The sequence below is a fragment of the Saccostrea echinata genome, unplaced genomic scaffold, assembly GCF_033153115.1.
Source record: "Saccostrea echinata isolate AGI-Se365-2 ecotype Australia unplaced genomic scaffold, CSIRO_AGI_Sech_v1 ptg000033l, whole genome shotgun sequence".
In the NCBI taxonomy this organism is placed as follows: Eukaryota; Metazoa; Mollusca; class Bivalvia; order Ostreida; family Ostreidae; genus Saccostrea; species Saccostrea echinata.
In genome coordinates, this window is record NW_026889782.1 from 36,140,699 (window position 1) to 36,165,540 (window position 24,842).

General features: G+C 29.8%; 2 protein-coding genes across 2 annotated transcripts; one reads left to right on the forward strand and one right to left on the reverse strand.

The window, feature by feature from the left end:
* Positions 1–12,968: 12,968 nt before the first annotated feature.
* LOC133198498 (uncharacterized) lies at positions 12,969–22,647 on the reverse strand. The gene is made up of 9 exons (XM_061334582.1): positions 22,569–22,647; positions 21,977–22,482; positions 14,946–15,202; positions 14,801–14,857; positions 14,277–14,463; positions 13,973–14,044; positions 13,780–13,896; positions 13,468–13,539; positions 12,969–13,295 (listed from the first exon to the last, which is right to left on the reverse strand). The coding sequence occupies exons 1-9, from the start codon at positions 22,645–22,647 to the stop codon at positions 12,969–12,971; spliced, it is 1,674 nt and encodes a 557-aa protein (XP_061190566.1).
* A 217-nt stretch (positions 22,648–22,864) lies between these two features.
* Positions 22,865–24,650, forward strand: LOC133198499 (uncharacterized). The gene is made up of 3 exons (XM_061334584.1): positions 22,865–23,497; positions 24,138–24,290; positions 24,627–24,650. The coding sequence occupies exons 1-3, from the start codon at positions 22,865–22,867 to the stop codon at positions 24,648–24,650; spliced, it is 810 nt and encodes a 269-aa protein (XP_061190568.1).
* The last annotated feature ends 192 nt before the right edge of the window (positions 24,651–24,842 follow it).

Here is a 24,842-nt window from a genome sequence, read left to right on the forward strand (position 1 = left end):
AAATAAAAATAGTTGCATGTACGACGTACACAATTGAAATATAATGTTGCATACATTAAACAGACATCATCCCCCTCCCTCTCTTTCTCTGTGTGTGTGTGCAATTTGCTGTACTTATTGGTGATCTATTCATTATTTTTACTATAATATAAAGCTTTCCTTGAGGATGCAGCCAAACACATGTACATTTCCTGATCAATGTCCCAAAGCTTTAGGAGTAAATGTGGGCTAGAGAAGCTTCCAATGTAAAGACTTTATCTAATAAATAAGCTTTGAAATACAAATCTAAAATCATTATGCTCTTCGCAACCCAAAATATCTCCAAAACGGGTGAATGATTATCGATACATGATGACCACGGCTCTCTTTCTAGGGCGCTGGATTTTCTATGTTGCTACAATAGCCATCCAGTGTGGGAGCGTCGGTTTGATGCAGAAATAACAGCATTAGGTAGAGAGAGAGTTAAAAATGACAGCACTGACGCACACCTCGAAAGCAGCGTACAGTTAAAAGTTAAATGCTTGAATTAACTTTTGAGAAAGAATTGAACATTTATCATTAAAAATTCATCTTTTATATCCAAGACATAAAAACCACCATAAGGTCTGTGAAAGTTTGAAAAAGTGATTTGTTTGAAAATTTAATGCTATATGTGGAAAAAAAACACCAAAGGGAAAAATGAAATTCTGAACAAGATTCTGAATTTTGTAAACTAGAGCGACAGACAAGTCAAAAAATGCAAAATAGACATGATATTAGGATCAGGGGATAAAAGGCACCTAACTTCGTGAACTGAGGGTCCATATGAAATTTATATAAACTGCATTAAGTCATTAATAATAAAAAAAAAAAGTTTACTATGACTATGTGTATGTGTTACACACAAGAATTATTATTATAATGTAACAAAGTTTTTCCTAGTTAAACGTCATAATTTATCCTGCCGCTGTAAAAAAAAAAAAAAAAAAAAAAAAAAAAAAAAAAAAAAATCAACATATCATATATACTGTTTAACATTTTTCTGTTTTCTCTAGAGAGGATCTTCATAAATAATATCATATTAGATTCAAGCAATAGTGAAGGATACTAACGTTTGCGTCGATTATCGAAAATTACAATAAATATAAAATCTTTTGACAGGATAAACCCATTATTTAGATAGAGAAGAAAACATAGAAGTATTTTGCCTCACTAAAAATGGACTTTTTAAAAAAAAATTGCACTAAAACTTTAGTATCCTGAACACGGATATCTCGAATACCATGGATATGTTGAAGTGATAAGAAGTCCCAAGCACATATTTTCTAAACATTTCGAACCCTAGAATATTTCTTATTTAGAACGATGATGCATTAGTGAACTATTTGGCCCTATCCGAATTCCATATAGAACAACAATTAATTGTCCCAGTTGAGACTGAAAGATTGTGTGGAATAGCCAAAATCATGGACCTTGTATCTGTTTTAAGGAAAAAAAAAACAGATGAGTATCACTCTAGAACGCCAATCATTCAGAATGCCGGAAAAAGTATCGATTTAAAACATATTGAAATATATCAAATTTGTCACAATTTCTCGGAATTAGTGTCAACTGATGATTTAAATGTATTGATGTATTGTGTATTAATATATCTAAAGGATAGGAACAAGTCCCATCGAAATTAAGAAGTTTGATTGCATATAAATTTCAGGTTATCCCCTCTAAATACCTCTAAAACAAATGATGCTTACACTTACTATTTTTGAGGAGAATCTCTTCATATAAAATGTTTTAATGATATTTTTGCGAGCATGTCTTTCTTATAATAGAATAAATATCCAATAAAATTAAGCTCCGCAAAATTTACTTTTTAATATATCCAGTACAATTTGTGGAAACCCCTTATTTTCAAAATTTTTAAAGCCATATGCTTTAAAGTTTTTATGGAAGTTCAATATTATAATAAAAACATTGAAATGCACATCAACATATTTACAGAATAATCAGAATATACATGATTTTTATTTTAATCCACAATAGCACAAAGAAATTACTAAAATATTATTTTTTATGAAAAGAGCTTGATAGATTCTGCCGAAAATCTAAAATTATAAATAATTTTGAAGGCTTCAAATGATAAAAATCAACGACAATGAATAATTTTATTTAAAAAAAAGAAAGAAAAAGAAACAAGAAATCTTAACTTCACAAAAAAGACTGACCGAAAAGATTTACATTTAGTTAATTCATTTGTCATTATAAGGACCTAGTTAGAAAATACAATTTATTATTGGCTCGTCTTCCATATCAATTATACACTTTGTTTTTACACAATATTTATCAATAAAGGAGATAAAGGACAACAGAGCATGCTTACTCCTGCTAGACACCTGATCCTACCTCATAAGTTTCCAGGGTCCATGTTTTATGCCCTGTTTACAGATTTGTATTGTTGATTATTCATTTTAGATCGACTTTTTGTTTGTTATCTTCGCCATTTTTTTTTATTTGACAATGTTTTCAGATTTTCAGAGTCAAATAAGAAAGTTGTCAATATGAACTTTAAATATTTAATTCTTAATTTTATTAAGAGCTGAAAATCTTCATCTAATGAAGAAAATAATTTTAAAAGTTCGATAATTTAAAGATAGCTAATTCAGAAACACATAACACTGAATTAATATTAGACGTGCTATAGATGTGAACTTTGCATTAATTAGAAGCAAACTTTCATTTTAATATTTGGATTTGCAAAGTAAACATGCATGGTAATCTATATCAGATTCAACAAATCAATATTCTAATGAATAAAACATACGGAGTACGTAACAGTTAGCCAATCACTTTTAAGTAACTGATATATGATTTGATATTTATATTTGACGTTTGGTATACCATATTGCAAATTCTTACAGGAACGCAGCAACGCAGCAAGTAGCTTTAAATACAAATTACGATATGGGCGCTCTTTGGGCTATCTATTTAATTTTTGTCTTCTTTGCGGTGTCTCAGTCTACCATTATTTCGCGGAAATATACGGCAAAATTGGAAATGGATGATAAGAAATCAAATGACGAACTTTTAGGAGAATACAATTCTACATCGGTTATAGAGTGTGGAGCGCGCTGTCGAAGGGAATGTATTTTCTATGGATTTAATCCTCCGATGAAGAATTGCCGAACCCACAAGAAGATTTTCACGTCGTCGCTGTCTCATGAGGGGGGCTGGAGATATTATTCCATTGACTGTATGTATTATTGTTAATTTTTTTTTCGTTTGCCACAATTCACATAAACATCATTCGTTTTTATCGCTCAACATTATTTAATCTAAATAATAGTCCTGTCTGTTTACTTATTCATTCTAATTAATCTTATTTTGAATGAAAACTGAATTTGAAATTGAAGAATTTTTTTTTTTTTTTTTTTTTTTTTTTTTTTTTTTTTTTGTTATGTATTTTTACTTTTTGTTAGTATTATCTTTGATAAAAAATCTGAACTTCTACTGTGAAGGAAATAATAATGAAAAAAGAGATCAGAGCTTACACTGTGACAATACAGAAATGAACTTCATTTTAAGCATCATAACATTATACGACTCTTAACCATAAGAAAGTTGTTTTTTATAATTTACTAAAAAAAAGATGTTCTTCAAGCTTTAGTAAGTCAAAATTATTATCTCGCAATAACTGTTCTGAAAGCTGAGATGGGAACCCTGCGCCATTGACTACTTAGCATTCTCTGCCATCCGGTATTTTTTAAAGATTAAAGACTTGACAAATTTATGAAACTTAAATAATCTTTAGTAATGAAGAACAGTTTAGCATAATCTACATCGTAGTTTACAACTTAACTTCAGCAATTAACCTTAATCATTCTTACAGGTATTATGTATCCTCTTACTACCTGTGTATATATTTGATAAATCTTATTAGGATAAATCGTTCATTGGTGATAAGAACTTTTATTTTTTCTGATTTGTTCACCTTATGCTTCCAGCCTCAAATCACTGTTCCATCTTCTCAACACTTCCCTAGTGAAGTAGAAATGGACAGGCCTCTGCATGACCGTATAAATATATTTAATATATCTATTTTTTTAATTAGAAAAAAATAAATAAATCATATATAAATAAACCCACCACCAAGTCACCAAGCCGAGGAGACTGAAGCAATCAATTTTTGGTGGCCGGCCATACATGTAGTATAATGTCAACGCAGAAAAATAGGGAAAAAAAAAGATGAGAGTTGATACAATTTCAAATAGTAAGGAAAAAAGGGGGTTGTTTTTCAATAAATGCTTAATATATATTATAGACTAAGCTGAAAATTAAAGGAAAAAGGGGTGGGTAAAAAACTTTTTTAAATTTTTAATATATATTGGGATTCTGGTAACTCAACGTTAAACAAAAAGGTAGTATTAAAAAAAAAGCAAATTAGTATACTGGTGAGACGGCAACAAATAATTCTATTATTGTAGATTGTAAGTTTATTTCTCTGCTTTAGTTATTCCCATAGATTGTAAGGATCTTCATGAAGATGGTCACACTAATTCAGGAGTGTATGAAGTTTATCCCTATGGAACCATTACCAGTCCTGTCAGAGTTTACTGTGATATGATAACAATGGGAGGAGGATGGACAGTATGTAGTTTATTTCAAAATTAGGGTGCATTATATAATTCATACTTAGTGATTGCGTCGTTCAAAAGAATAAAGAATAATAAAATATGAATATTTTTAGTTTATAGCATAACATATTGATAATCCAATTGTTTGAAACAATGAATTGAATTGCTATACATGTTCTTCACCTTCAAAGGCAATACAAAAACGCGCAAGCGGATCTCTGAGTTTTGACAGGAGTTGGACAGATTATAAAAATGGTTTCGGTTCACCTGAACAGAATGTCTGGGTTGGTAAGTGTAAATCATTTTCAAATGAGGACTTTCATCTGCTTCAAAATTTTCCAAAATTGCTTTTTTGTGACAAATAAAAAATGGAATCGCATCAAACATCTGATTGTAAGTCTGGATTATATGTTCATGACAATACTCACTCATCGTGTTTAATTGCAATCTGACATAAAAAAGAAAACAAATGAGAGCTAGAGGATTACATCACTCAGCGGTATGATCTTTGAAAGATACTAAATTTAGCATCAATGTCTACAGCTAAGGAAAATAGTTTGATTTTTTCTTTAATGTATATTCATATTTAAAATAGAATTATTGTATTTCAATAGACTTTACAGTTGATTTCAAATATATCTTAATGCAGGAAATGACGTAATACATCAGTTAACAAAAGAAAAGAACCCATTCCTTTATGTGTCCATCACTCTCCAGAATGGTAAAACGCTGTATGAAATGTACGACCGATTCTCTGTTTCCAATGAAACAGAGAAATATCAACTCTTTCTAGCAGGACCTGCCACAGGAACCTTAGGTACGTGTAATTAAGTTAAGTTCTTAAAATTAGTAACAAATCAAGTATAAAATTATATACTTCTATGCATAGAAAAATTAATAAGTTGTTGAAAAAAATATACAGATATATTTTTTTCTAATATTCAGTAAACGTCTTTAATTCCATGATTTTAATATTTTACGATATCATTCGTAGACATAATTTACGAATTCCGCGGTAATTGAATTTCTCATTGCATAGTAGTTGGAAATTTTAAATGATATCTTTTAAAACAAAAGAAAATTATATTAATTTTTTTTAAATATATTCAGTAGCAACCTTTGATCCGCCATTGTTATTAGTCTTTGTTTTGTTTTGTTTGTTTGTTTTTTTTTTTTTTTTTTTTTTTTTTTTTTTTTTTTTTTTTTTTTTTTTTTTTCTTGATTTTCAATAATCTACATTTTGAACTACTACGGAATAGGAAGTTTACATCGCGTAATTGATATATAATATGACATCTTCACCAAAGCTCGATGTTCAAAGAAAATGATTTGAGCCGTAACATAGACAAATAAAAAAAAGTCAAATTAAAAAATAAATCGCAACGCATTACACTTTTACAATACCTATTCTATCTTAAATGAAAATCTAATATTTTAAAACATTTACAGGTACATCATTTCTTACCTTTTTTTTTCAATAATTTGCTTCGTATTGCATTTTATACATTTTAAAGGCACGGTCTCTAATATTACAATTATTTTGTTTTGTTTTGTTTTTTAAATTATACTTTAAAAGTGTAACACGCCTGGAGTTTATTGTTCCATTAGAAAGGATGCTTTGTAAATTGCACAGCATATTGTATTGTATTTTTAATAAATATTATGTTATTTACAGAAGACAGCACGAGAAGCCGGCTATCTTAAATGTACTTCAGTATTATTGACAAAAAGATTAATGTGATGTATTTACATTCCACATGTATTTTGCTTATAAAGTGTGAGGAAAGCTACGGCATTCAAAACACAATAACTCGGACAGGCGATCAAAAGCTTCAAGTATGCCTTTTATTTCGACGTAGCAAACGTTGAACGCCTTGGAAGTGCTACGTCATCAGTGAAAATCAAAATCAAAATTCACGCTAACATTGAACAGAAGCTGTTGCAATGTCTCTTCTATTAATTGTAACTTATCCTAAGGATAACCCTAACAAAAAAATACTATAGTAAACTATAGTTAACTATAGTAAATCAAAGTTCCAAAGTTTTTACCATAGTAAATCAAAGTTCCAAAGTTTTCACTATAGTAAATCAAAGTTCCAAAGTTTTTACTATAGTAAATCAAAGTTCCAAAGTTTTCACTATAGTAAATCAAAGTTCCAAAGTTTTTACTATAGTAAATCAAAGTTCCAAAGTTTGCACTATAGTAAATCAAAGTTCCAAAGTTTTTCTATAGTAAATCAAAGTTCCAAAGTTTTCACTATAGTAAATCAAAGTTCCGAAGTTTTTACTATAGTTAATTAAAGTTTCAAAGTTTTCCCTATACTTAATCAAAGTTTCAAAGTTTTTTTCATTAGTTTAAGAACTTATGTATTTTTATTAATTTTTTTTTTATTATTTAGCCGTTTTAGGGGAGGGGTGGATATGGGGTTGGCTGGGGCCGGTTTTTGTTGTACATCTTTATTTAAATATACAAAGTAATTAATTCAAATGCAATATTTACATTTATAAATTTAAAAAAAATACATGTTGACTGAAGTTGATGAAGCAGATATTTTGATTCTAAATGACACAATAATATATTATTTTTTCTCCATAAATAAGACTTACTTTACATCTGCATAACATTAAAATTAAATGCATTGAAATAAATATTGCTTACTTATCGGCGCAAGCGACAACCTTTACATTAAAATTCATATCTTGTACATTATTCTTTTAGGGGAGGGGTCGAGTTTTAAAAATGTTCTCTAAAGCTTTTATGAATCTTAAACTTGAAATATCATAAAATGTAATGAATGGGAATCAAAAACATAATTCCACAGGATTTATCGTACTTAATCAAAGTTTCAAAGTTTTTACTATAGTAAATCAAAGTTCCAAAGTTTTTACTATAGTAAATCAAAGTTCCAAAGTTTTCACTACAGTAGATCAAAGTTACAAAGTTTTCACTATAGTAAATCAAAGTTCCAAAGTTTTTACTATAGTAAATCAAAGTTCCAAAGTTTTCACTATAGTAAATCAAAATTCCAAAGTTTTCACTATAGTAAATCAAAGTTCCAAAGTTTTTACTTTGGTACTATAGTTAACTATAGTAAACTATAGTTAACTATAGTTTACTATAGTATTTTTTTGTTAGGGAATACAGGGATTTTGAAATTTAAATCAAATTTACAGTCAATGCAAGGAGTAACAAGAATAGATATGGGTTACCCCATATCCAAGATATTCGACTTTTAATTTATTCGAATTTTCATTGTGCTCAGATGATTTCTAATAAAAAAAAACAAGTATTTACTGACAAAACGTCAGAGATACTCAAGCTGTAGAAAGTCATAATAAAAGTGCCATAAATATCCTAAAACGACAAAATATTTAGGCTACTGAGTTTCAACATCTTTTGTTGAATAAAATATGCATGTACTAGGAAACAAACTGCAAGTTCATATATAAAGTTAGATGTAGATGCATGTAGTGACTATCACAAAGTCGCTAAAAATAGTTTTAATTTCACATAGAACATAGACTAAATATAATTAATCGTATAATTTTAAAAATGTATTTAACACCTCACTCATTTTCAGGAATATTTAAACCAAATAGCATGTTACAGGCCTGTAGCAACGTTTTCAAAGTGAAAGGGGGGGGGGGCTCCGAAAAAAAATCCCGCGTACTATATGGGCCTGTGCTACATGTGTACCATCTAACTTTCCAATGATATAATCTTCTGTAAAAAAAAAAAAAAAAAAAAAAAAAAAAAAAAAAAAAAAAAAATTCAAATCAAGTTCAAACCGTTATGGATTATCAAAGATAGCCCATTTTTTTAAATAGCAAAACTGTAGATCTATCAAGGATAGATTTTAATTTATTTTTTAATTTTGTGCTATTAAATTACTATCACCCATAGTATAGGCAGATGTTAATGATGGTCAACATGTCACCTTTTAGAATGAATGAACTTGTAATCAATGAACTTGTCCAGAGATGCATTGACGGCCGGTGTTAAACGCAAAGGAAAGCGCGAGATCGGTTGCGGCTATGGAGCATCACTGAATATTCCTTCGTCATAGGATAGAATCCGACATTTAACACTTAATATAGATTTTGAATATACAGATGTTTTGAAGATAAACTTAGTATATTTTCGTGTTTTTAAACTGAGTAGATCGATGACCTAGTCTCGTTTTAGATAACTCAGCCCCTCTAGCCCAATTTAGGGCTTGAGTAAAAAACCTGCACTTCTTATGAAACTGGTGTATAGTTCTAAACTTCTTCATTTCCGTAGCAAATACTGATACCCAGTCTACGTGATCTAAGCGTCTCTAGCAAACGGTGCACACACCTGTGCTTGCAAGACCAAATAGCCTAGGTCGTCTACACACGTGCGAAGATCCTTTCAGACGAGCTCGGAACATTACGTTGCTTTGCCGAGAGGTTACGATTGCAGGTGTTTAACCATAATAACCATTCCGTTATTCATTAAAAGAGAGAAAAAAACACACAGTTAATGATTAACATATCCATTCAAAAGAAATTATAAGGCAATGAACTAACAATAATAATGACAGTAATATAACTGGTGAAAAGATTTATCATTATCAATCGAAGTATGACCTATATATTTTCGGGAAAAAGACTGAGGAGGCAGCGAGCGTAGGAATATGAAAATTTTTTATTTGCTTTTCCGGGGAAAAGGTGATTTTCTTAAAATCTTTTTACGTTAATTTTGTTTTCTTTAACGTATGAAATATACATCATTATTCTTAACATTTGTTGTAATCTTGTATCTACTGATCATGAATGGAACTATTTTCGTCGGAGCAATTGTGTGAAGAGTACCTGACTTTAGTAATATATCTTGAATAGATAATATGCACTGATCGAATATATTAAAAAATGTAAAATAATATAAGCGATAAAGCTCGTTACTCAATTCGTTTGCACATACTGTTGCAGTTATGAGACTAAATCTTACATAAAATAATGATTCAATGCTTAAATGAATCAATCAATGATCTCTGTGATGTATTTTCTCTACAGGTGACAGTATGTTAAACACTCCTTATTCTTGGGCCAACCTGTCTGGGATGTCATTCAGCACACCAGACAGGGATAATGACAGGTGTGGATGTAACTGTGTTGCTTACAGTACCATAAGAGGAGGCTGGTGGTTTAACGCCTGTCACCAGGCCTTCCTCAACGGTCGCTGGTACCCGGCAGACTGGAACAGTCCGTGGTATCCTACAGTAATGACTGGGGAAAATGTGAGGCAGACCATGATGTTAATAAAACGTCACTAGGTAAACAACACTCAATCTTAAAAACCCGTATTTAATATTTGGTATTTCCTTGAACATTTTAAACGGTTATTAGAATATTCGTAAGAGATATAAAACATGCCCTTTTTTTCTGAAACATTATTAAATTCTTTTACTTTTTTCATAAAACATTATTTAATTCTTTTATTATTATTTTTTTTTATAAAACATATCCTTTTATTTTTCTTAAACATTATTTAATACTTTTATTATTTTTTTTTTTTTTTACTTACAACAGATGGACATTCAAAATTGAGAGACCAGGCCTCAAATTGACGACGATCATCAATCAGTCAAATGAAACATTTCTGATAAAAGAGACAATTTTAAATTTATCATGGGATTCTATTCATTTTTTTTTTTTTTTTTTGATAATGTTATATATCAAGAGAGAAAACTTGTAAAAGATTGTGTTTTGAGGGGATTTTGTGGTTTAACTATTTGCTGAAGCAATAATGTTTTATCAATTTTCCTTACCAAATGTACCCAGTTAAAACTGTACATAATATGTGTTGTAATAAATTTGAAATTAGAAATATTTCGTTCTTACAAACACTGCCACACTGCCACATGATGATGCCTTGACGGATAATTGGGATAAAGATTGTTCTATTATAAAAAGTATTACAGTGGAAACTGTTTTCTCCGACACCTGTACAATCTGTGAATTCCGACATTGAATTTCATTCTCATTTCTACTATTTTCTATTATCTTTACACTGTGCAACTTACATCATGTTTATTTTCTCCCAGTGCATGTCGGATAAAACACGTTTCATTGTACTCAAGATATTTTATAACCTAATCATAATTAGTTACATTTAATGCATTCCAGAATAAAAAAGGAAAATCCAGGAGTACTTTTTAGAGTTTTCAAATGAAAATGATAATGGTAATCATTGAATTAGAGGAATAATCCTATATAATGAAATAATGAACATAATCAAATAATAAATATTCGTTGGAAGTCAAATGAAAATTCTTTCTCAAATGAGTTAGATTACTAGTAGGTCCATGCATAGTTATATTGCTTAATTGTATAGACCTGAAAATAACATTCTTACTTCTTCATGATGTTTTTTTTCCTCGGCAGATATACCTGGAGGAATATTCCTCTATCAATGGTTCAAAGTAATGTACAAATGTGACAAAAGGGATTATAACTCAATTTTTATCTTTGGTACAAATAATGCATAGGGGAACATTCTTCTATCGGTTATGGATACTGATAAACAAAATAAAACAAAGAGGAACATTACTCCATCTTTATGTGTGTTACAAATAATACATGGAGGAACATTCCTCTTTCGGTAAAGGATACTGATGTACAAAATAATATATTGAGAAAAATTACTCCATTTTATCTATGCTACAAATAACACATAGGGGAACATTCCTCTATATGATAGAGGAACACTTCTCTATTGGAAATGGATACTGAAGTACAAAATAAAACATAGGGGAACATTCCTCTATATGTAAGGGATACTGATAAACAAAATGTTACATAGAGGAATATTACTCTATCGGTAATTGATACTGATGTACAAAATAAAACATAGGGGAACATTCCTCTATATGTAAGGGATACTGATAAACAAAATGTTACGTAGAGGAATATTACTTTATCGGTAATGGATAATGAAGTACAAAATAAAACATAGGGGAACATTGCTCTATATGTAAGGGATACAGATAAAAGAAAGTTACACAGAGGAGCATTCCTCTATCGGTAAGGGATACTGATGTACAAATTAATACACAGACAAAAAATTATTCCATCTCCATCTTTATGTATGTTACAAATTATACATAAAGGAACATTCCTCTATATGTAAGGGGTACTCATAAACAAAATGTTACAAAGAGGAACATTACTCCATCTTTATGTATGTTACAAATATTACATAGAGAAACATTCCTTTTTCATCTATGGCCACTGATCTACAATATGTTACACAGAGGAAAGTTTCTCCACTTTCAGTGGTATTTGATACACAAAGTATTTGGAGGAATTCCTATTTGAAATAATACATAGGGGCAAATTACTCCATCATTTTATCATGTCAACAATTAAAATTGGTGTAATGTTTTTTATCTTAATAAATGGAGGAGAGTTCCTCTAACATCACCTGGGTATTGGTATACAAATGGTCTACATAATTAAACTTACTTGTGTAAAATATATACAAAACCATAAATAATACAGATAAGTTCATCTTTTGATTCATTTGGAAACATACTTATCCACCTTAATCTTAAATTGATAAAGAAATTGATTACTATTGATATATTCTGACAAGCTTATAAAAAAGTTCCCAATCACAAGATAGAGAACAATTCTTCATCATTACATGAAGAATTCTTGCATGGAGAAATATTCATTTACTTCAGATAGGTACAAGTAAAATCCCAACATAGATTTCTTCATCTCTTATGCCAATACACTGGAGGAACATTCCTCCATTTCCCTTGGACTTTGGTGTACAAAACATTTGCAGGACTTTCTAGTCATTATAATACATAGGGGAACATTCTTACATATTCAATATATCTTGGTGTGCATATCAATTTGAGAAGTATATATTCTACATGTTGTAGAGGAGTATCTAGTTTTAAAAATTACACATTTCCTCTCTGATATTCTCTCCGATATGGATCTAGAAATCGAAATGATATAAGTGATAAACATGCATAGAACTTTGAGTTCTATTCATTTTTATATTGCAGGTAGAAAAATGCCTCTGACTACTATTAAGGCAAACAAAAAATGCTTCACTTGAATGAATTTATTTGAATTTATTAACACCGAATAATGACATGTGTAATTAACTCTCTCTCAAAAAAAAAAAAAGAAAAAAAGAAAGATTTTTCCATTTTCTCCTGATATTGTTGCACTAAATGCACGAATGATTTCAAATTGTTAAAGAACATGTACTGTCAGGATTATACATGTATTACATTAAAAAAATCTTTACTGGTGGTCACACAAAAATATTCTCTAGTGTAACTATATTTTCCCCAAGGTTTGATTCAAATTGTAATATTATTTTTCCTTGATGTAGTTGTTTACTGCCATCAATTGCTCATCAATAGATGCTGAAAGCTTGTCAATTTTGATCATTTTTTCTTCAACATCTCCCTTCATTGATAAAATTATAAACTCTTCTTCAAAAGTTTGTTGGTCCTTCTCATTTATTTTGAAGGATAGCTTTTGTGGCCGATGCAAAAATTGATCATCTTGAATTACTCCGACATGTTTGTGGCAGTATGTCAGGATGGTTCTATTCCTTAATGCATAATAGATTTTCCCTTTTGTGTACTCAACAAGAACTACTTCTGAATCTTGGTTGTCCTTGGTACCTTTGTTTATCTGCAATGTTTGTAAGGAAAACACTAAAAAGCTTAATCATCAATTTTATGAATATAAAATGTCCTTCAATGAAATAAGTTTAATTAAATGATTATAATGCTAAGCAGTCATCCCCCTCACCACTGCTACAAACACAAAACCAAAACAACAGGCATCAAAATAAAGGAAATACCTTTTTTTCACTAGTTGAGCATTCTTGGGGGCGTTCTTCAAAAATAGCACCCTTATTTTTCTCTAAACATTTCTATAATTGAAAAAAAAAATGCCTTCATAGTGTCTTGTTGCAAAGAAAGTACCGGTAGGAATCATAATTTTTTTCATGCTATAATTAGTATTTGAAATAAATGTTCTCGCTTTTATTCAGTTCTTTGTAGAAACTACTCTATTCTTGCTTTATTTCATTTGCAAAGTCTATCAAGCAAAATAATCATGCATATGTACATTTTATTCTGATTGAAACACAACATGAATACTAAAAATTTACTTGATGACCACTAGATGTCAATTGAAGATTCTGTCTGGCACGTGCAGCTGCATCCTCAGCATGCAGTTTATTTTGGATTTCATCTTTTAATTTTTCTTGCAATTCAGTTACCGTCTTCTGCAAATCAAAATGCAATAATTGCAATATTCAATAAGAATAAAAATCACAGAAAACACAGAGAATTTTAGCTTACATTCAAATTGGCCTCTGTTACTTTTTGCTCCTCAGCTTTAGTTAATATAGCGAGTAAACTCTTCTTCAGGGCCTTGAAAATGAAAAATGAAATCTTTTCTTTGATCATTGACTTCATGGGGTATTTTTAATCAATTTTTTATAAAAAAAAAAAAAAACTAATTTGCCCCCACCCCCTTTAAATATAGGTTCATTGAATTTGAGAATAATTATTAATTAAAATATCCATATGGAATATATTTTGCACATTGCATTATTTAAAAATTTAACTTCTTTAAGGCATCTGAGTGAAAGAAAGCGCTTACAATAATCTTGCTATCCTTTTCTTTTAGAAAATTATTCTGTTGTTCAACAGACTGTTCAGCATGTTTCAGCTTTTCTGACAATAGTGTTATTTGCTGTTGAAGTCTTTTTATTTCCTCTTCTTTCTCATAGAGTAAATTTTCATTTTCTGTCTGAACTCCAGTTTCCTTCTCACTTTTTTTCTTTGACCTGACATATAATATTATACATGATTTTTAAAGATTGACTTTGATCATTTAGCTTTAAAAAAATAATTTAAAAAAAAAAGAAAAGTCCTTCATATATCATTGTATACAAAATGAAGTATTATAAATAAAAACGAAAATTTACTGTGTGCATTCGTCCTGGTTTTCTGTCACGACATCAGCAGCTTTTCTTTTTTTAGGTAGCATTTGCCTTCTGCACCATACGAAAATGCAAAATATAGCATAAAAATTTCAGTTTGTTCATCAAAGAAATCTGAAGCATTTGCATTTCCCTTCTATAGGTATTGAGCCTTGAAAATGGATTATGCAAGTATTCTTACCGGTTAGTGAAGGGTTCATGTTTACTTGGTTTGCTCTGATCATTCTCTCTTTCACATCTGTAAAATTGAATTCAAGTTTAACAATATTGTCAATATGTCCCTTATGCCTGTATTAAATAAAAAAAATTACAGGTGAGGCAATTACCTCTGACAAGCACTTCGAAATTCCTCCGGCATCATTTCTCCATTTTTAAATCTGGTAAGCAAGGAGATTTTCAATTCATTGTTTTTGACTTTAGAAAAATGCCAAAAACAATACTGAGAACACTGCTCAGCTCTTTTTTGGCCTTTAATGCAACCATTTTCAAAAGCGTTGAAGACATCTTTAATGAGTTCCCAAATGTCATTTTCGCTGGCTGCTAAGTTAAGATGGACTTTATAAGAGTTTTTGAGATCTGTTTTCTGAAATGAGAGAGAGAAAAATTACAGTCAAACCAGTGCATATTGAATACAAATAGTGGACATATCTTAAATGCCTACTACAAGTTTGAAAAGTCTTCATAATTGAGATAATTACAGACATTTTTCAATAAAACTTGGGATATTAACACAAATGAAAAATTGTATTATTTAGATTTTATTACTTTAATTGCAACAAATAAACTCTTTCTGCTTATACAATAAACATGTTTATTATGTTAACATATATGTTTTATGTGTTGTATCATCCTGATGAAAAAAAATCCCTGGCCGAAATTATTCTTAAATTGGGTGGAAATAGTTTCATTTGTAAAGAGAAAATTTTTCAAAGTTTTAAATATTCTTTTGTTACCCTAAAAACCCATCGATATAACATTTCTGCTATGGATAAGTAAGAAATAAACACAATGTTGGTTTACTGTATACATTTTCTGTAAAAGAACATTTTATTGAATAAATGTGTTGTAAAAATAAAGATTTGTGATTTATGTGATACTATAAATAACTTGTGTAGATGTACATTTAAAACAAATCAATGTATAACAGTGATCTTTTTAAGCTTATTATTAATTAAAATAGCAGTTTGTGTGTTTAAGGTAGAAATAGAAATTTGTCTAAAGAAAATGTTGTTCTTACTTTAACAACTCAACCCTTTCAATAACTGGTATCTTTTTTAAAAAAAAAAGTTAGTCAAATTTAGCAAATTCTATTTATGTGTTTGAAATAATTCGAAACAATATACAAAATTTCAGAAAGTGAAGTAAACCCCTATAATTTTTATATATTATTTTAAAAAATGCCTCATGCAAATAACTGCGCAGATTTCCCTATTTTTATTTAACTCTTCTTTTTCTTGTCTGTTTCTCCATTTTGATGCATTTTTCATTTTCTTATTCCTTTTAAAACTTTAATTACTATCTTGTACATTTATTTTACTATAATCTTATTGTTAAGTGCCTTAGAGTAATTTTTATTAAATAGGGCGCTCAACAAATGTTTTATTTATTTATTATTACAAACATAATAAAATACCCCGGTACAAAAAAAAAATGGAAAAATAAGTTGGCAAACTAATGAAGATCCCCCAGAGTTTTGAGTTGGGCAGTAATGCAATCATTATAATCATGAAGTGGTGAATAATCATTAATTTAGTGTTCTTAAAAATCCAAAGTTATTCTTTTCCATTACAAGGCACACTCTGTTATATTTGTTTTGTGCAAATATTTTCTGAAAGTTTGACTCAGCTGGGCCATGAATCTCAAAATCTGTTCTTGATAAAGAATTTGAAATGATAAAAAGGCTATGTGTAATAATTGACACCCCTGACCCCCTAACTTACAAAGTGGAAGCTCCAGAGTCAGTTATTTACACTGAGCAGATGTGCATATTATGTTACACCACTTGGAAATTACAGAGATTTATAGCTGGTAAAGGCTATGTCAGGTTAACTGCCTTTTTATTAATAAACCCAGATGTCAGATTAACAGATACACCAAATTATTCCTCACATTTACTTTTCTTAAAATTATTATATCTTGTTTATATCTTGTTTTATTAAACACAGCAAGTGTGCACTACAAAACCAGAAAAAAGAAATGCAATGCGTAATTAAATTCAAAATGCAAAAAATAACTGATGACCTTAAAATTCGAAGAAAGGGGCAGTCTGTGCTAGAAACGGTCAGATTTATGACCCTCACTGCTATCTTACACAGGATTTTTTGTTGATGATAACTTTTGTGATGATCTGACAAAAAAGATTTCAGAAATTGTTAATAAATATGCATGGTCAGCTGAAAATGTCTTTAAAAGAGGAATGTGTTCATTGTCTTGTTATTCAATCCACACATTTGTTAAAAAGAGATGAAACATTTGATGCTGGGAAATATTTTGGCACACAATATATTAAAACATTATATACAACTGATCATAAAACATTATTAACAAGGAAAAATGTATATATTTTTTATTTTAATTTTATGTTTATTTTCTATTATATAACAAATTGAGTTTGATTTGAGGTCATATCTGTCATTTATAATTAGAAGTCAGTTGTTTGCTATTCAACTGTCCGATATCTAATTAATCTGTCAAGAACTCATTGATTCCTCTGTGCATTTGGTGGGATAATAAAGGGGGGGGGGGTTAAATCTTGTTTCCGTTGCACTCAGCATCTGTTTTCTAACACAATTTAAAGCAACAGCACAAACTATCCTCCTTTGTTGACATTTTAAGGACAGTGGATTATCATTCTGTTGTTTATAGTTTCTTGTTTAGTGTTTTACACTTACCCACCATCCCACCATACCAAAAAGAATATCAGACCTCTGATATCAGACATTCATCATAAGAGTATATATATATATATATATATATATATATATATATATATATATATATATATATATATATATATATATATATATATATATATATATATATATATATATATATATATATATATATATATATATATATATATATATATATATATATATATATATATATATATATATATATATAATTTGAGAAATTACAAATGTTTTGGAATTATTTATAAAGAAGACATTATCATCGAAATTGAAATATATATTATTGATATCTTATTTGAAAAACTGTATAACAGGTATTTTCTGTGGTTGGAAATTTTTGTAATTTGGACTCTGATTTGTAGCAAATAAATTTCTATATCTTTAACTTCTGTGGCAACAATAATGCTTGCATTATGCTGCAAAAACTACATTTAAAGGAACTGACTATAAAATGTTAATTTTAGTTCATTTTTTTGTTTGTTTGTTTAACATCCCTCAAGATTTTTTTACTCAATCAGTCGCTGGTGTAGGGCTGCAAATTTAGACCTACTTCGCACTCAGGGCCATTGTCCAGTGAGGGATCTTTTTTTCAGCACCTATTTTTTAGTGACAATGGACCTCGCTTTATATGGTCTCATTCTCCGCGTCTCACAGTGGGATTTGAATCCACAACGTAAGGATCAACTCCTTACTTCGTGACTTAAGAGCAAACACTCTAATCACTGCACCACGCGGGCCACCATTAAATTTGGTACAACACTACAATGTTAAGGTATTTTAATACTGACTTAATCATGTTCAGGGTGAATCAGATCTGAAAAGATGCTATGCTGTTCTTCTATCTTTCTGTTTTTTTTTTTTTTGTTTTTTTTTTTTTGGGGGGGGGGGTTGTGAATATGTTCCAATAATAAATGTTTCATACCCTAGTAAGCATATTTTTTTCACTAGGAAATTATCAGTTCTAAATTTAGATCAGGTGAAATACTACGGCCCTGTCGTACGTACCACTTATAGCAATTACATGTAGGAATAAATGATGATGTTTACAAAAAATACATCTTAATAATATTTTAAAAATATATTTTGTCCTATCCGCAAAATATGGCCAACCGCAAATATACCATTTATACGGTATATGAGTGGTTAACAAAAAGAGTTAAAAGATTCTAGCATTTGCCTCTCTATCACATTTTTTTCAATTAGCATTTATTGCAATTGCACTGCAATCCTGCTAATTTTGTTTACTTTAACTTATGCTGGTTCTTCAGATTCCTCAACAACACGGTTTTTAAGATCAATGTCCTTTCTATCTGTGGGCAGCCTAACCTCATTTTGGTGTGCTCTGTATCTGGTTTCTGTTTCCTTGCATATCTTTATTGCATATCTTTATTGCACGTTTGAATAACGTAAAATCCTAGTGCCCTACATTTTTTATTTGTATTTTTGCTGGTTTAATTTCCATTTCTTCCAGACCCTCACGAGGTCACCTGATTATAATTTGGGATTCCAGTTAAAGAGGAATTTCTGAGTCATTGTCCTATCCTGCACATCTTAAGATTCTTCAGCCCAAAATATGTGTATAAAGATCATTGTCCTTTTTACTGTGGACAGCCTAACCTCACTTTGGTGTGCTCTGTGTCTGGATTTTGTCTCCTTGTATACCTTTATTGCTCGTTTGAAAGATGTTATAAAATGTCAGTGCCCTACATTTTGATTTTATTGAGCTTGTTTCCATTTCTTCCCATCTGGGCATACCATACCATTGTGAGACCCCCTTTGGAACCAGGAATATTTGAGGGGTGGGTTTAGTACACCCATTCAAAATATCTTACTCAGTAATTTGTTGACATGCAAAAAATATAAACAAATAAATGAACACATAAAAAAAAAACTGTCCAAATTAGAAAAACCTCCAAAATGGGGAAGAGCAAATTTTTATTGACAAGCCACTTTCTCCTTTAGAGATGGGGTCAATTTCACACTAAAGTTGTAAATTAATTTACATTAATTTGGCCGAATTATTCAACTACTACAATTTACAGATGTAATTAAATTAAACATAATTTCAGCCAAAAAGCCGAAAGTAGTTAATAACAAATTACATTTAATTACTGGGAAAATGTATATCTACAGTACATTTCATCAATTTAGAATTTATTAAAAAATTACATGCACTTGTGTAATAGAATATGAAGTTATCAATAGTATTCATCACTCATAAAGATTTTTTTTGTTGCATCTAATCATAACTTGTGTTTCAAATGTCATATGTTCAGCAATGATCAGGTATACAGGAGATAGGATGCATTGCCTTATTTTTTTTAGACCATTATTTCGAGGACATTGAAGTGCCATAAGAATTTTAACACCTGCCATATGTTTTGCTTTCTTTAAACTTGGGTGTTTGTACTGGTGATTACTGCTAAGTTTTGTTTCAAAAAGTGTTTAAAAATATACCAATAAAATTATGAAAAAATTGTGTAGAGAAACAAGATTTACTTTCAAGAATTTTACATTTGAGTTTTTAAGGATTAGACTATGGGTAAAATGTAATTCCGAAGTAAATAAAATGTAACTTGAGTTACACATAATTTTTCATGAAATTAATGAAATAATAGTTATTACTTGTAAATTTAATAATGTTCAATTACAGATCATGAGTTTCAATTACTTGAGAATTTGTAATAAAGTTTAACTTATTTCTTCCAGCGTTAGAAGAATTATACATGTTTACTAGGGTGTCCAAGATCATTTACATGTACTACGTAACTTAAATAACTCTAAATATCCAAACTTAAGGGAGTCCACCCCCCTCCCTCCGCCCCTTTGCACACTGAATTGGCTACTGTTGCTTTTGATTCCAGCATTGGTTTGGCATTATAGTCATAGAATTTTTGGGGGTCATTGCCCTTTACTGTAACTTTAGCGTATGTGTATAAAGATCATTTTCTCTTTCATCTTTGGACAGCGTGACCTAACCGGGGGTGCTCTGTATTTGATTCTGTTTCATGGAATATGACATTTCTGACAGTTTGAACAGCGTAAGACTTCAGCGCCCTACATTACAATTTTATTTCTTCTTAGGTTTTCTATTTCTTCCCGACCCTTGGGAGGTCACCTGTTTTTAATTATAGCATCAGTTTGGAATTCCAATTAAATATTGCCCAAAACTTTTTAAAAAATATTTTACGGTGATAATGTACATCAATTGTCTCGTGAACTCAAACAAATCTGTGTCATCCTTTTTTCAGGTTCTATAAAGTATTTTACGCAAGCATTTTGATTGTTTTAAATTCATTGCAACATTTCAACATCATCTTTATACCAAATTTATGCTAATCCTGGCGATGGCTGGCCAATATGCAATTGATAAATCTTTTTTTGCCTCATGTGTGAACCAGATAATTTATGCTATTGTAGTTCAAGTAATCACTAATGACTAATGACAAATTAGCAGTGTATTAATTCTTGAGTTGGGGCAAGAAAGTTTGCTTGAACAAAGCTAAGATAATTAAGGCTTAAAATATATCTTAATTTATTAAAAAAAAAAAAAAAGAAGAATTTTTTGATTATTTATGGATTCTTATATGATTAATTTTTTAATTCTCATTTTAATCATACTATGTATACTTGTATTTGAAAGTTTTAAAAGATAATGTGCATTTTAACACATGTGGTTGTGATATCTTTCATTCAGTCCATTTAACTGACAATAACTCTAAGCTGCTTTTAAAATTATTAAAAACTAATGTGTTTCTTCAGAATTGTTCCGTTTTTTATTATTAAAATTCCCTGTCTCTTAATAGTTTCCATCGCATATGTAAGAAAATAATTGAAGTTGCAAAATTATTTATTTTTGCAAAATTCTTGATAAAATTAAGCTATACTCCGGTTTATCTTTTTTTCAATTTTTATATTTTATAAGTAAATACATCCTCTTTTTCCAGGATATATCGACTTAAAACTAAATTGAACTATCATCTGATGCACATAAAAAATCAAAAGTGTTTTATTTAGATATCTTAGTCAATAGCGGTCATTAGCTACTTAATAGAGAACCACCCTCCCCACCCCATCCCATTTAATTCTCAGTTTTCACTTCACAAACGTACATATAATGGGACGTGACTGTATTATCACTGACATATACACACACCCTCTCACACAGATATTACATGGTAATTAGTAAGACATGCATTGATTAACAGGTTGGTAAACAAAGACAATATCATTTTTTTTTTCATTCTTGCAATTTGCAATCACAATCAAGCATGCTCATATAGGCACCTGATCCCACCTCTGGAATTTCCAGGGGGTGTTTTTACCCTGTTTACAGATTTATATTGTTTGTACTTGAAGTTTATCTTTGAGATTGATCAATGTTCATTATCTTCACTTTTTTCATATGTATACTTTTTAAATAGAAAAAAAAACTTTGTACTTACAGATTTGTTCATAATTGCTGCAATGTCGGATCTCCATTTAGTTGATATAGTTTTATGGGGTTGTCCAGCATAATTCCTCTGACAATTTAGAAACAGTCTATGAAAAAAACAGACTTTCTCTGCAAAGCTCAACTCCTGAGAGTGTTCATGGAGCTCATTATGTTTGTATGCAAGAAACAGAGCCTGATCTTTTGTCAAGTTTTGGTATATATCCATATAAACAAACTCATATTGTTCTTTAAGAGTGCATTCACCAGAATTTAAAATTTTCTGTAATGCCGCTCTTGCGTGGTTTCCACCAAGAACCTCTATATGTTTTTTTCCTGGTGTTGCAAGGTCATCAGTTGTAAAATCCTCATTTACAAGTCCAACCAATGTAGTATAAGGCTTGAAGTTTTTCGTAAATGACTCAACCAGTTCATTCACATGATTTTCATTCAGCAATCTAATGCAATGATCATTGACTGGAGAAATAAGGTTATCAATGTGTACTTTGACATGACTCCCTACAATAAGAAGCATATATCACAGTAATTTCAGAAATACTTTGTTTTGTATTAATTAAGTGAACAATTTGTTATGTAGAACATACCTTTCAATGATTTCTGAATTATGTCAGCATCTATACTTTTGAAAATTTCTTCTTCTGGTATATTGGTATCTTGGGACATCTTGAAGTTCGATAATTAATCTACAGGGCCGTATGCTTTATTCTGCAGAGGATCTTTAACCTAATGCTTCTAAGTGAAACAACTATATAATTCAACCAATCACAGTGCTGTGCTGAGTAAATTTGACCAATCATAATGTGTGATTTTATCAAACCACAGTGCATGGCTATTAAACAGTTGAAAATTCTTTTTGCACTCATTTAGGATCTATTCAATAATGGCCAGTCCTAGAAAATTTACCCCTGTTTCCAAAGACTGGCAAGAAGAAACTTGTAATGAACTTGGAATTTCTTTTATTGAAAGAGCTGATTTGATTTATGAACCAAACTCTTATTTAGGAGAGCCATCTACTTGTTTCAAAATCAAAGGAGATGGGAATTGTTTGTTCAGAAGTCTTGCACTTTCAGTCAGTGGTAATGAAGACCTTCACATGTATTTCAGGAACATAATCACATCATTTATTGCGAATAGCAAAGATCCTATTGTACGTGATGAGACTCCAGATGATTATTTAAAAAGAACTCGGATGAGGGAAAATCGTGTATGGGGGACTGACATAGAACTTTATTTTGCTGCAAAGTGTTTAAATTGTACGATTTTTGTTTATTCAAAACATGGAAAAATATATGACTGGTTAGAATTTAAACCAATGAATAAAAACACAGATTTAGCAATTTATCTGCATCACAAGAATGGTGACCACTATGATGTTGTTACATCTGTCAACAAGTCCAGAGCAGAGAGTGAATTACCAGTGTTGGAAGATGAAAATCATAAATATGAGCCTTTTATTTTCATTGATCTTGATAAACAAAATGAAAAGGATGAGACAAAATTCGACATTTCAATGGTGAGTTGCGCAATGTAATTTTCAATCTTTACCATTAGAAAAATCTATTACACTGTATCAACCTTTATTTTACAACATAAATTAAGATCATCTATTACAGTTAAAAGTGTATCTTAAACTAAAACTGTATTTAGAAAAGAAACAATGGAAATTAATTGTTAAATGACACTTGCAATAAAAAAGACAAGTAATTTAAAAAAAAAAGTCATTATTTTGATGCTTATGCATTGCTGGCTTGATATTATTTGTATGTATACTTTTTAAAGATATTCAAGTTCAACTAGAAATGGTTTATTTTCTCTCCTTTTTATTTTTTCTCAATCAAAATCTGGTTGATTAAAAAGTCCCTTCGAATATAAATCACTATTCTTTTTATAATGTCTACAATTACATGTTAAGTGAACTGAAATTTTTGGTTGATATTTTTTCATCCAAATCTGCAGTATTTTACACTGGGCAGAAAACCAGTTAAAAATGTATAGTCTTATTTTTATTTAAATTTGATATTGAATTTTTGTAACAAATTTTGATTTCTTTCTTAATGTAGTGATGATTTAAACATATAAGTTTTTTACACTACAAAATTATTTATCTTTTAGTCACACAATTTTAATTGTTTGTATTAATATTTTTCTTTTAGTCAAATCTATCTGACATATTGAAAAGCATGAGTTTTGAAGATAGTGATGCCAGTGGATCAGTTGAATGTTTCAAGTGTCATGTAAAAGAAAATCCTGGTACAGGCTGTATACAAAGTGAACAAAAAGAAGATCCTTTTGATTTTGAAAATGAGGTAATACAATGTAAAACTGCAAAACTGTGGATAAGTATTAGTCCCAGATTCCTAGTTTTAAAGAAAATTAAAATACATGTATCCTGCATGATACTTATTGGCGTTGATATTTGCTATAAGAAAGACTGGCTCACTGTGAGGTTTTAAAGCCTTCAATTATTAAGATTTTTTTTATAATTGTAGAGTTTAAAAAAACTAAATTAAATGTAAGAAAGCAAAGTGTTAGAATGTAAATAAATTTTGATATTATAAAGCTATATATTATTTTGAATGCTGCAATATTTTCAACAAATTTCCACCTTAAGGTTATAAACACTAAGTTTTATTGTTTAACAGGTAGCATTTGATACTATTCAATGATTTTCATTTTACATATGTCTACTTATATATTGATTTAACTTATAGGATATTTTGCATTATGAGAGGGAGCATTTTTTACAACTGACATCAACACCAAAAAAAGTCAAGTCTGCACACAGGAATTTAAACTTGAATCAAGTTTCACCAAAAATTCAGGTAACAGTTGAAATATTTTTTAAAGCTTTCTTAAGA